Source organism: Pelophylax lessonae, assembly GCF_965119305.1.
Source record: "Pelophylax lessonae genome assembly, chromosome: 5".
NCBI classification, from domain to species: domain Eukaryota; kingdom Metazoa; phylum Chordata; class Amphibia; order Anura; family Ranidae; genus Pelophylax; species Pelophylax lessonae.
Genome location: NC_138772.1, coordinates 327,053,256 through 327,065,922, shown reverse-complemented (window position 1 = coordinate 327,065,922; position 12,667 = coordinate 327,053,256). Strand labels below are relative to the sequence as shown.

General features: G+C 46.7%; 1 protein-coding gene across 1 annotated transcript in view; it reads right to left on the bottom strand.

The window, feature by feature from the left end:
- The window catches only part of LY86 (lymphocyte antigen 86), a 64,384-nt gene extending 51,953 nt beyond the window's left edge, over positions 1–12,431 (bottom strand). Inside the window, exon 1 of the mRNA XM_082257485.1 lies at positions 12,205–12,431. Within this exon, the coding sequence (XP_082113611.1) occupies positions 12,205–12,322 (118 nt within the window). The 5' untranslated portion in view covers positions 12,323–12,431. The remainder of the gene's footprint in view (positions 1–12,204) is intronic.
- Positions 12,432–12,667: the final 236 nt, after the last annotated feature.

Here is a 12,667-nt window from a genome sequence, read left to right as displayed (position 1 = left end):
CCACCTTTCCAAGTTGTTGGGGTTCATCTCATACTTCTGAAGGTTTGAGGGTGCTGCCTGTTCCATACCCCCCCTACTCCTCATCTAGCCTTTTAGGGGTACAAACAATAGTAATTGGGGCCTAGTGTGGTTGTGTACGTGCGAGATACATACACTTTTTTTGATCATATTTCCTATTCCGCTATTCAATAAAAACCTTTGAGGATCAATTGAATTGCGGGATAGTCTGTGTCGGTACGTGTGAGAGAGATCCACCTTTCCAAGTTGTTGGGGTTCATCTCATACTTCTGAAGGTTTGAGGGTGCTGCCTGTTCCATACCCCCCCTACTCCTCATCTAGCCTTTTAGGGGTACAAACAATAGTAATTGGGGCCTAGTGTGGTTGTGTACGTGCGAGATACATACACTTTTTTTGATCATATTTCCTATTCCGCTATTCAATAAAAACCTTTGAGGATCAATTGAATTGCGGGATAGTCTGTGTCGGTACGTGTGAGAGAGATCCACCTTTCCAAGTTGTTGGGGTTCATCTCATACTTCTGAAGGTTTGAGGGTGCTGCCTGTTCCATACCCCCCCTACTCCTCATCTAGCCTTTTAGGGGTACAAACAATAGTAATTGGGGCCTAGTGTGGTTGTGTACGTGCGAGATACATACACTTTTTTTGATCATATTTCCTATTCCGCTATTCAATAAAAACCTTTGAGGATCAATTGAATTGCGGGATAGTCTGTGTCGGTACGTGTGAGAGAGATCCACCTTTCCAAGTTGTTGGGGTTCATCTCATACTTCTGAAGGTTTGAGGGTGCTGCCTGTTCCATACCCCCCCTACTCCTCATCTAGCCTTTTAGGGGTACAAACAATAGTAATTGGGGCCTAGTGTGGTTGTGTACGTGCGAGATACATACACTTTTTTTGATCATATTTCCTATTCCGCTATTCAATAAAAACCTTTGAGGATCAATTGAATTGCGGGATAGTCTGTGTCGGTACGTGTGAGAGAGATCCACCTTTCCAAGTTGTTGGGGTTCATCTCATACTTCTGAAGGTTTGAGGGTGCTGCCTGTTCCATACCCCCCCTACTCCTCATCTAGCCTTTTAGGGGTACAAACAATAGTAATTGGGGCCTAGTGTGGTTGTGTACGTGCGAGATACATACACTTTTTTTGATCATATTTCCTATTCCGCTATTCAATAAAAACCTTTGAGGATCAATTGAATTGCGGGATAGTCTGTGTCGGTACGTGTGAGAGAGATCCACCTTTCCAAGTTGTTGGGGTTCATCTCATACTTCTGAAGGTTTGAGGGTGCTGCCTGTTCCATACTCCCCCTACTCCTAGCCTTTTAGGGGTACAAACAATAGTAATTGGGGCCTAGTGTGGTTGTGTACGTGTGATATACATACACTTTTTTTGGATCATATTTTCTATTCCGCTATTCAATAAAAACCTTTCTAGGGCAAGATCTTAAATTACAGAAATATGAGGAGACCGTCAAATAAGGGCCGTGGCCTGGGTCGTGGTGCTGCTGGTAGAGCTCCTGTTGCAAGGAGAGGACATGGTCGATCTGTGCCAGCTACACGCACAAGTGAAACACCTTCCTCAAGTGTGAGTAGGCGACAGAACCTGCATCAGTATTTGGTAGGGCATCAAACGCCCCTAGAAGTGATGAGGCCAGAACAAGTTGAGGCGATAGTAGATTGGTTTGCTGCTGACAGTGCCTCCAGTTCCTTCACATTGTCTCCCACCCAGTCTACTGCAGAAAGGTCAGAGTTGGCACCTGCAGCCAATGTCCAACCGTCTTTCACCTCACCCCCTTGCAAATCAGGCCAGCAGTCTGAGCCCCAAGCCATACAGCAGTCTCTTATTCTTTTTGAGGACTCTGTCAGCAGGGTTTCCCAGGGCCATCCACCTAGCCCTGCCCCAGAAGTGGAAGAGATTGAGTGCAGCGATGCCCAACCACTTATTTCTCAAGATGAGTACATGCAAGGATCATCGCAGCACGTCTCCGATGATGACGAAACGCAGGTGCCAACTGCTGCGGCGTTCAGCATTGTGGAGACCGACAAGGAGGGCAGGGGTGAAGACTGGGTGGAAGATGATGTGGAGGACGATGAGGTCCTCGACCCCACATGGAATGAACGTCATGCAGGTGAACTGAGTAGTTTGGAGGAAGAGGCGGTGGTCGCACAGAGCCACCAGCACAGCAGAAGAGGGAGCAGGGTGCAGAAGCGGAGCGGCCGTGCCCTAGACACTACGCCCGCTACTGCCCAACGCAGCAAGGGAACGAGCGCACCAAAGTCAGCTCAAAGGAGTTCTCTAGCGTGGAAGTTCTTTAGAAAATGTGCTGATGACAGGACACGAGTGGTTTGCACCCTGTGCAATCAGAGCTTGAAGCGAGGCATGAACCTTCTCAACCTGAGCACAACCTGCATGATCAGGCATCTAAGTGCAAAGCACGAGCTGCAGTGGAGTACACACCTTCAAAACCAAGAAACGTCTCTGGCTCATCCTGCTTCCTCTTCTGCTGCAGTCTCGGCCGCTCCAGCCACATCTGTAGTGATACCGGCACCTGCCACCCCGCAAACAGACGATCTGTCAGCAACACCACCACCTGGGTCACCAACAACCATCTCCACAATGTCCCGTGGAAGCGTTCAGCTTTCCATCTCCCAAACACTTGAGAGGAAGAGGAAGTACCCCCCTACCCACCCGCGATCCCTGGCCCTGAATGCCAGCATTTCAAAATTATTGGCCTTTGAAATGCTGTCATTCCGTCTGGTGGAGACGCACAGTTTTAAAAACCTCATGTCGGTGGCTGTCCCACAGTACGTCGTGCCCAGCCGCCACTACTTTTCCAGGCAAGCCATCCCTTCCCTGCACAACCAAGTGGGGGAAAAAATCAGGTGTGCACTGCGCAACGCCATCTGTGCCAAGGTCCACCTAACTACGGATACGTGGACCAGTAAGCACGGTCAGGGGCGTTATATCTCCCTAACGGCACACTGGGTAAATGCAGTGGCGGATGGGCCTGAGGCGGATAGCAATTTGGCGCATGTCCTTCCACCACCGAGGATTGCAGGGCGCTTCAGTTTGCCTCCTGTTCCTAACTCCTCCTACTCCGCTTCCTCATCCTCTACCGCCTCCTCATCCGGACAGCGTAACACCTTCACCACCAACTTCAGCACGGCCAGGGGTAAACGACAGCAGGCAGTTTTACAACTTGCCTGTTTGGGGGACAAACCACACACCGCGCAGGAGTTGTGGAGGAGCATGGAACAGCAGACAAATGAGTGGTTGCTGCCAGCGAGCCTCAAGCCCGGCCTGGTGGTGTGCGATAACGGGCGAAATCTCATAGCAGCTCTGGGCCTAGCCGGTTTGACGCACATCCCTTGCCTGGCGCATGTGCTGAATTTGGTGGTGCAGAGGTTCCTTAAAAACTACCCCGATATGTCAGAGCTGCTGCAGAAAGTGCGGGCCGTTTGTGCGCACTTTCGGCGTTCTCACCCTGCTGCTGCTCGCCTGGCAGCGCTGCAGCGTAACTTCGGCCTTCCCGCTCACCGCCTCATATGTGACGTGCCCACAAGGTGGAACTCCACCTTGCACATGCTGGAAAGACTGTGCGAGCAGCAGCAGGCCATAGTGGAGTTTCAGCTGCAGCACGCACGCGTGAGTCGCTCTGCGGAACAGCACCACTTCACCACCAATAACTGGGCCTCCATGCGAGACCTGTGTGCCTTGTTGCGCTGTTTTGAGTACTCCACCAACATGGCCAGTGGCAATGACGCCGTTCTCAGCTTAACTATCCCACTTCTATGCCTCCTTGAAAAAACAATTCGGGCGATGATGGAAGAGGATGTGGCACAGGATGAGGAGGAGGAGGAGGATGAAGAGGTAACATTTCCAAGGCTTTCAGGGCAGTCATTCGCAAGGGGCTCCGAGGGTGGGTTCCTGCACACGCAAACGCCAGGGACGCAATTGTCCAGCAGGGGCACAGTTCTGGAGGATGAGGAGGATGAGGAGGAGGAGGAGCTGGAGGAGGAGATGGAACCATGTTCACAGCAGGGTGGCACCCAGGCCAGCTCATGGCCATCACTGGTGCGTGGCTGGGGGGATACAGAGGACACGGACCATACACCTCCCACAGAGGACAGCCTTTCGTTGCCTCTGGGCAGCCTGGCACACATGAGCGATTACATGCTGCAGTGTCTCCACAACGACCGCCGAGTTGCCCACATTCTAACTTGTGCTGATTACTGGGTGGCCACGCTGCTGGATCCCCGTTACAAGGACAACGTACCGTCCTTAATTCACTCACTGGAGCGCGATCGCAAGATGCGCGAGTACAAGCGCACGCTGGTAGACGCCATGCTGCTGGCATTCCCATCTGACAGCGGGGCCACAGTGGAAGCACAAGGCAGAGGAGGAGGAGGAGGAGGTCGCCAACGCAACCAGGGCACCGCCAGCACCTCAGAAGGCAGGGTTAGCATGGCCGAAATGTGGAAAAGCTTTGTCAGCACGCCACAACAAACAGCAGCACCAGCAGCTCAGATGGAACGTCTTAGCAGGAGGCAGCATTTTACCAACATGGTGGAGCAGTATGTGTGCACACGCCTACATGTAGTGAATGACGGGTCTGCCCCCTTCAACTTCTGGGTCTCCAAATTGGGCACATGGCCTGAGCTTGCCCTTTACGCCTTAGAGGTGCTGGCGTGCCCTGCAGCCAGTGTATTATCTGAACGGGTATTTAGCACGGCTGGGGGCGTTATAACAGACAAGCGCAGCCGCCTGTCCAGAGACAATGTGGACAAGCTCACGTTCATTAAAATGAACCAGGCATGGATCCCACGGGACTTTTCCGTACCTTGTGCAGAATAGCAATGGATACCGACCTTACCCACCCATTGTTCCATTTTTGCTCTTTCTCACTCTTTTGGGGTGTACCCTCATTTAAAATTTGTGAAAAGAAGCAGTGTTGGCTACCTCGTCCTCCTCCTCAGGGCCAGATTAATGTAGGGGCTATTGGAGCTGCAGCTCCAGGCCCCTACCTTTTATATAGGCCCCCGGGTTGGCCATATTCACTGTTACCGCTCTTCTGTCACTTGTAAACACAGAAGTCTAGCTTCTATGCTCACTTCCCCAGGCAGCACCCTCAGAACCTCCCCACACAGCGCGAAGGCCGGACAAGGAGGGACAGTTGGCGATGCATGGATGTGTTTATGGGCTTCAGAGACAGCATCCCATGTTGAATTAGGCATGCATGGCTGCACCCTTCCTCCTCTGGGTGCATGGCAAGGCACGGCCCTAAGGCCCTTCAAAATCCTCAGCACCAAGCCCATGATGCTGTTAATCCGGCCCTGGTCCTCCTCCACCGCCGCTTCCACCTACACCGCCCATAGGTGTGCGCAGCCTATTGCATTAAGGTGTGCACCCCAAAGTTGAAATACACATGCATGTGTTTGCCAGCAGGGAGAGTAATGTATCGGGGCCATGTACCTGTAGGCAAGGAGAAATAGAGCAGAGCAGGTCCCAGGGAGATCTTTCCCATCTCCTCACTGGCAATGCTATGTGCCCTAGGTGATTAGGGTGTGCCCAGGCACACCCAGCACACCCTGTGCGCACGCCTATGTCACGGCCACATCCACCACCACCTCAACCTCCCTCCTACTCCATATGGGCCTCGTCCTTCAGAGATGAAGAAGAACATTGTTTTATTTTTCTGTTTTTTTTTGTTGTTTTAAGTTATTTCCCTATCCACATTTGTTTGCAGAGCACTTGCCATGCTCTTAATTACGTTTTGCTGCCATTTGCAGCACTCTAGCCCTTTCCTTTGGTGTTTTAGAGCCATTTTAGTGCCTTAAAGTTCGGGTCCCCATTGACTTCAATGGGGTTCGGTGTCCGGGAAAAGTTCGGTAAAAGTCCGGGACACGGACCCGGACTTTTTTTTAAAGTTCGGCCGAACCCGTCGAACACGGACATCTAGGTGTTCGCTCAACCCTACTCACGACCTGTGTAGGCTTTCCTGGGACTGAACCCCTCTGACTCTCCGCAGGTTCTCAGCACACCGGATCCCCCTCAGCTTAGCTCAGCACTTTCTGGATCTGCAGGCAACACCCGAGATTCTCTTCCTCAGACAGGAGGAGAGACAGCTGTTCTATCCCTACTGGGACTCTCGCCAAAGACATTGTGTCATGCGCCACCCCCAGACTTATACCCACTGCCAGAATCCTTTGCAGCATAATCTGCCTTCTGGGGTAGTTACAAGCCTGGATGTGTCCCCTGATTGGGTTTCCTCCACTGCCCTATGAGAAGCCTCTCACAGGAGATTCCCCCCTCAGCAGGCACACTTGGAAACCATGACACCCTGGCTAAACAAATCACAGACCTGCTGTTAGGCAGACAAGGCACACTATACTTTTTCCTAGCACCTACCTGTAGGGTGCGATAGATAGATAGATAGATAGATAGATAGATAGATAGATAGATAGATAGATAGATAGATAGATAGATAGATAGATAGATAGATAGATAGATAGATAGATGGATGGATGGATGGATGGATGGATGGATGGATGGATGGATGGATGGATGGATGGATGGATGGATGGATGGATGGATGGATGGATGGATGGATGGATGGATGGATAGATAGATGGATGGATGGATGGATGGATGGATGGATGGATGGATGGATGGATGGATGGATGGATGGATGGATGGATGGATAGATAGATAGATAGATAGATAGATAGATAGATAGATAGATAGATAGATAGATAGATAGATAGATAGATAGATAGATAGAATGGATTAGAATAGATAGACATTAATGGCTGTGTTGAGTTTTTTTTGAGAGGACAGCAAATTTACACTGTTATACAAGCTGTACACTCAATACTTTACATTGTAGCAAAGTGTAATTGTTATACAAGTGTACAGCTTGTATAACAGTGTAAATTTGCTGTCTTTTCAAAATAACTTAACACACAGCCAATAATGTCTAAACCGCTGGCAACAAAAGTGAGTACACCCATAAATGAAAATGTCAAAATTGGTCTCAAAGTGTTAATATTTTGTGTGGCCACCATTATTTTCCAGCACTGCCTTAACCCCCTTGGGCATGGAGTTTACCAGAGCTTCACAGGTTGCCACTGGAGTCCTCTTTCACTCCTCCATGACGACATCATGGCTGGCGGATGTTAGAGACCTTGCGCTCCTCCACCTTCCGTTTGAGGATGCCCCACAGATGCTTAATAAGGTTTAGGTCTGGAGACATGCTTGACCAGTCCATGACCTTTACCCTCAGCTTCTTTAGCAAGGCAGTGGTCGTCTTGGAGGTGGGTTTGGGGTCGTTATCTTGTTGGAATACTGCCCTGTGGTCCAGTATTCGAAGGGAGGGGATCATGTTCTGCTTCAGTATGTCACAGTACATGTTGGCATTCATGGTTCCCTCATGGAAATGTAGCTTCCCTGTGCCAGCAGCACCCATGCAGATCCAGACCATGACACTCCCACCACCATGCTTGACTGTAGGCAAGACACACTTGTCTTTGTACTCCTCACCTGGTTGCCACCACACACACTTGACACCATCTGAACAAAATAAGTTTATCTTGGTCTCATCAGACCCCAGGACATGGTTCCAGTAATCCATGTCCTTAGTCTGATTGTCTTCAGTAGACTGTTTGCGGGCTTTCTTCTGCATCATCTTTAGAAGAGGCTTCTTTCTGGGAGGACAGCCATGCAGACCAATTTGATGCAGTGTGATAGTAATGGTCTGAGCACTGACAGGCTGACTCCCCACCCCTTAGACCTCTGCAGCAATGCTGGCAGCACTCATACGTCTATTTCCCAAAGACAACCTCTGGATATGATGCTGAGCATGTGCACTCAATTTCTCTGGTCGACCATGACGAGGCCTGTTCTGAGTGGAACCTGGCCTGTTAAACTGCTGTGCTTGGCCACCATGCTGCAGCTCAGTTTCAGGGTCTTGGCAATCTTCTTATAGCCTAGGTCATCTTTATGTAGAAAAACAATTGTTTTTGTCAGATCCTCAGAGAGTTCTTTGCCTTGAGGTGCCATGTTGAACTTCAAGAGACCGGTATGAGAGAGTGAGACCTGAGACCTTGTAACACTAACGAGTCACATGACACTAGGGAGGGAAAATTGCTAATTGGGCCCAATTTGGACTTTTTCACTTAGGGATGTACTCACTTTTGTTGCCAGCGGTTTAGACATTAATGGCTGTGTGTTGAGTTATTTTGAGGGGACAGCAAATTTACACTGTTATACAAGCTGTACACTTACTACTTTACATTGTAGCAAAGTGTAATTTCTTCAGTGCTGTCACATGAAAAGAAATAATTAAATATTTACAAAAACTGTGAGGGCTGTATTGATGCAATAGTAATGAGAATGTAGTAAATTGAACAGATCTCATACATAGACAATCTTCTGTGAAAAATAAATATAACAAACTTTAAAGATATATGAGATTATATCATCGGTTGTGCAAATTCATATATAGACAATCTTCTGTGTAAGTACAATTCTTCCAACAGGTAAAATATTAATAAAAATAAATAAATAATGGGCCTTGAATAAATGGGATTATATATTCTCATTACTATTGCATCAATTTACCTCCCCCAAAGCATACATATCCCCCTACATCATATCCCAAGCAGCGCCATATTCCCTCACCCCTTCATTCTGAAGATATATAAAATGGATTAGAATAGATAGATAGATAGATAGATAGATAGATAGATAGATAGATAGATAGATAGATAGATAGATAGATAGATAGATAGATAGATAGATAGATAGAAAGGAGCCGTTTAAGTATATTAGGTTTTGCTCTCTGCCTCTCAACCCCAAGAACAGTCTCAGGGCCGATTCACACATATGCGATGCGGGAACCCTGCAATCCCACTGCGGGTTCCCACATCGCACTCAACTCGCAGGCAGTTCACACTGCCATATGTGAATCACTGGGGGTGTCAATACAAAGTTAGGCTCCTGATAACGTCATATAGACGAAATGCGTAGAGCATCATTGCGTTTTTTCCACTGGGTTGGAACGCACTTCTGGTAGTTGGAACGCACAGCGTTCCGGAAGCGCGCCACGATACTGTAACTGGGGGCTTTTTGCTACTGCTCATTTTAACCACGTAATTTGTGAGTACCTTTCTTTTGACAAATAAAATTGTTGAAATTTAACAGTACTTCAGTATGTGAGCCCTTTCCTTCCTTACATGTCCTGGATATTTATATTTGCATACCATCTATTGATGTCCTTGATTGAATGAGATACCGTACATCCTCTTGAGCCTTACCACGCTTACTACCCCTGTGGGGGCACATATATCTGGATCTTTACATACACATACCATCTATTAATGTCCTTGATTGAATGGGAATATCCTCTTGAGTCAAACTACGCTTATTACCCCTGTGGGGGGCAATATATCTGGTGAGTGCGGTCTTTACAGAGAGGGGAGCACCAGAGTTTTCTCACCTGCACCATTCACCTTTGGATCACATCAAGATTTTTTACAATTTTTTAAATTTAATTATTTTTTTTGCTCACATGTATGGACTATGGTTTGATGTGCACTAAGCCACTTTGCACTAGTCGCTTTACTTATATAGTTTTGGGAGTTATATTGGATGTACCAATTATGAATATAGTATCTACCAATTCATGGTATCTTCCCCCTGCTTCCCTTGTCTCTCTCCCTGCTGGGGTTTGTAGTCTGCCCCCAGGGGATTGTTATGGGGCTGCCTGTCTTCGGGACTACATGTCCCATAATCCTTTTCTCATACAATTCTTGCCGTCTATTGGCCCACTCCCCCTGCCAATGAGGAACCAGGGGAGAGAGCAGAGCAGGCGGCAGTGTCCATGTGAGCTACACTCGCCTCCTGTGTAGTTGTGAGAAAGAGAGGGAGGGGGAGGAAATCCCATGCAGCTGTGACAGGCTCTGTCTCTCCTCAAAGCCTGTCTGTGTCAGATACAGGCAGAAGCGACTGGCTGTGTGAGCGGGCAGAAGTGGCTGGCTGTGTGAGTGGGCAGAAGTGGCTGGCTGTGTGAGCGGGCAGAAGTGGCTGGATAGATAGATAGATAGATAGATAGATAGATAGATAGATAGATAGATAGATAGATAGATAGATAGATAGATAGATAGATAGATAGATAGATAGATAGATAGATAGATAGATAGATAGATAGATAGATAGATAGATAGATAGATAGATAGATAGATAGATAGATAGATAGATAGATAGATAGATAGATAGATAGATAGATAGATAGATAGATAGATAGATAGATAGATAGATAGATAGATAGATAGATAGATAGATAGATAGATAGATAGATAGATAGATAGATAGATAGATAGATAGATAGATAGATAGATAGATAGATAGATAGATAGATAGATAGATAGAATTTTATTGACAGAAGACACCCCATTGGTCTCCTCAGTCATAACTGCTTCACTCTGCCTGTCAGTGTTAAAGCATTACTAAAACCTATGGACCTGCATTCAATATATCTGTTTTCCCACAGTACAAAGAACAAAGAACATGGAAATACAAATATTTTAGTAAATATAAACTGCTAAATACCTTTTCTCATCAGCAGTATCTGGTTAAAGCTTGTAGGATGAGTTTTCATTCTACTCTGAGTGTCCTATGAGACTGCAGGACCTCTGACCCTCTGTCTGGACAGTGCTGATTGGCCCTGTGCTGATCACATGCACCATCCCAATAAAAAAAAAACTCTAGCAATACACACAAAACTGAGCATGTGCAGAGTGCCCCCAAGGCTCTGTACTATCAGCAGATGGATTGGGGACAGTGTAAGAAGGGGATGATCAGAGAAGACAGGATCAAACAGCCTTTTTACACAATGCAGAGGAATAATCCCTTAGGTTACAAAATGAGTATAACAAGCATGCTTTACTAAATACAGTATACAGACTGATTTTACTGTTGTGGTTTTAGTAACACTTTAAGCACAGACTTATCTCACAACATTACTCTGTGCCATGGTGATGTGCCTCCATTATGCTAGTGCTGGAGACATGATCACAGACCGGCGAATCAAGCAGCCGAAGAGTCAAAAACCAGGAGGAAGACTGGAAAGCGCCTGTGACAGCCGAACGGAAAGCAATGGCGGCGGCAGCACCACCCGAGAGCCGATGGAAAAATCAGCTGGGGTGAAGGCACCGCTGGATCCCTAGAAAGGAAAGTTTCCTAATATTAAAAGTCAGCAGCTACAGTATTTGTAGCTTTTGGCTTCTCATTTTTTCTGAAGGAGCTTGGAGCTCCTCTTTTACTTTATCCGCCGGACACGCTGATCATTCTCAGGAGAGACAGAATGTAAACAAGGCAGACAGCCATTCTGTATGTATTTTTTTTACATAAGACAGGATTACTAAAGGAAAACTCCACCCTAACACTAAAATCCCTGCATCTTTAGATCTCCATGTTCTACCACTAACCTATCTAGCCCTGTAAAGAAGAAATCAGTATACTTACCTTTTTTGAAGCCGATCGGACCCAATCCCACGCTGAGCTGTCAGCTGCAGCTTCGTTGTGGAGGCGGGTGCAGAAGACATGGCCGACAACGGAAGCCCCATGGTAACTCTATGGGTGACGTCACTTCCCATTGATTTCACAGCTGTTGTCGGCCGTGTCCTCTACAGAGCTTCCGCCGCTGGAGATCGGGTCGGGTCACCTTCAAAAAAGGTATGCATACTGATTTCTTCTTTACAGGCCTAGATAGGTCAGTGTTAGATCGTTGATGTCTATAGATGCTGGGATTTTAGTTTTAGGGTGGACTTATCCTTTAAATCGATGTACCTTTTCTTAGGAGATGAACTTTTCCTGATTGCATGTCTATAAAAACATGATATACTAGAGCTAACTCGCTGCACATGTAATTAGCACACAATATCGTCACGTTGGTCTAACATGGTTCTCTCCTGTGTATTTCATAAGCCGTATAAGTTGTAGTTTTAATGAAAAAGATTTTGCTCATGCTGAGCTAGCTAGCAGGGCTCTGTCATTGCATGCCCTTAGTGATTCAGGTATTGCTTGTGCTATAACTTATCCCCAGCGTGACACCAAACTTATTAAAAACAATAGTCAGTACTATGCAGTGATCTTTAGAAAACGGAGAAAACCATTTTTACTTACCACAACTTTGGTAAGTTGCTTCAATGTCATTCAGCTTGCAGATTGTGTGTCTGGGCCATTCTTTCATTTCTCCTAGACATAAGTAACAAACTAAAAGACAGATGACAAAAGTCTTCATGGTGCAAAGCCGTTCTTTTCCTATCCCAATCAGCTGTTTGGGGTCAGCCTTCTACTTATCTGTATGCAGTAGCAGGCAATGACTGGAACTATTCTGAAGTTCCTATATTAATACCGAAAGAATCATAAATTATAACCATGATCAAAGAAATCCAGACTTAGATGTACGCAGAGTGTGTAACAAATTGAATAAAAGGCTATAGATCAACATGTTTTCTTGTTCCTCATTCAACAGCGTTTCACTTCCTAAATCAATGTTTTCGCTTTCACATCCTTCATTTATACATTGAGAGGAAAAACACGCACTTGTCTCTTTTTCTAGTTTATAATACAGAAGAGTTTTGTC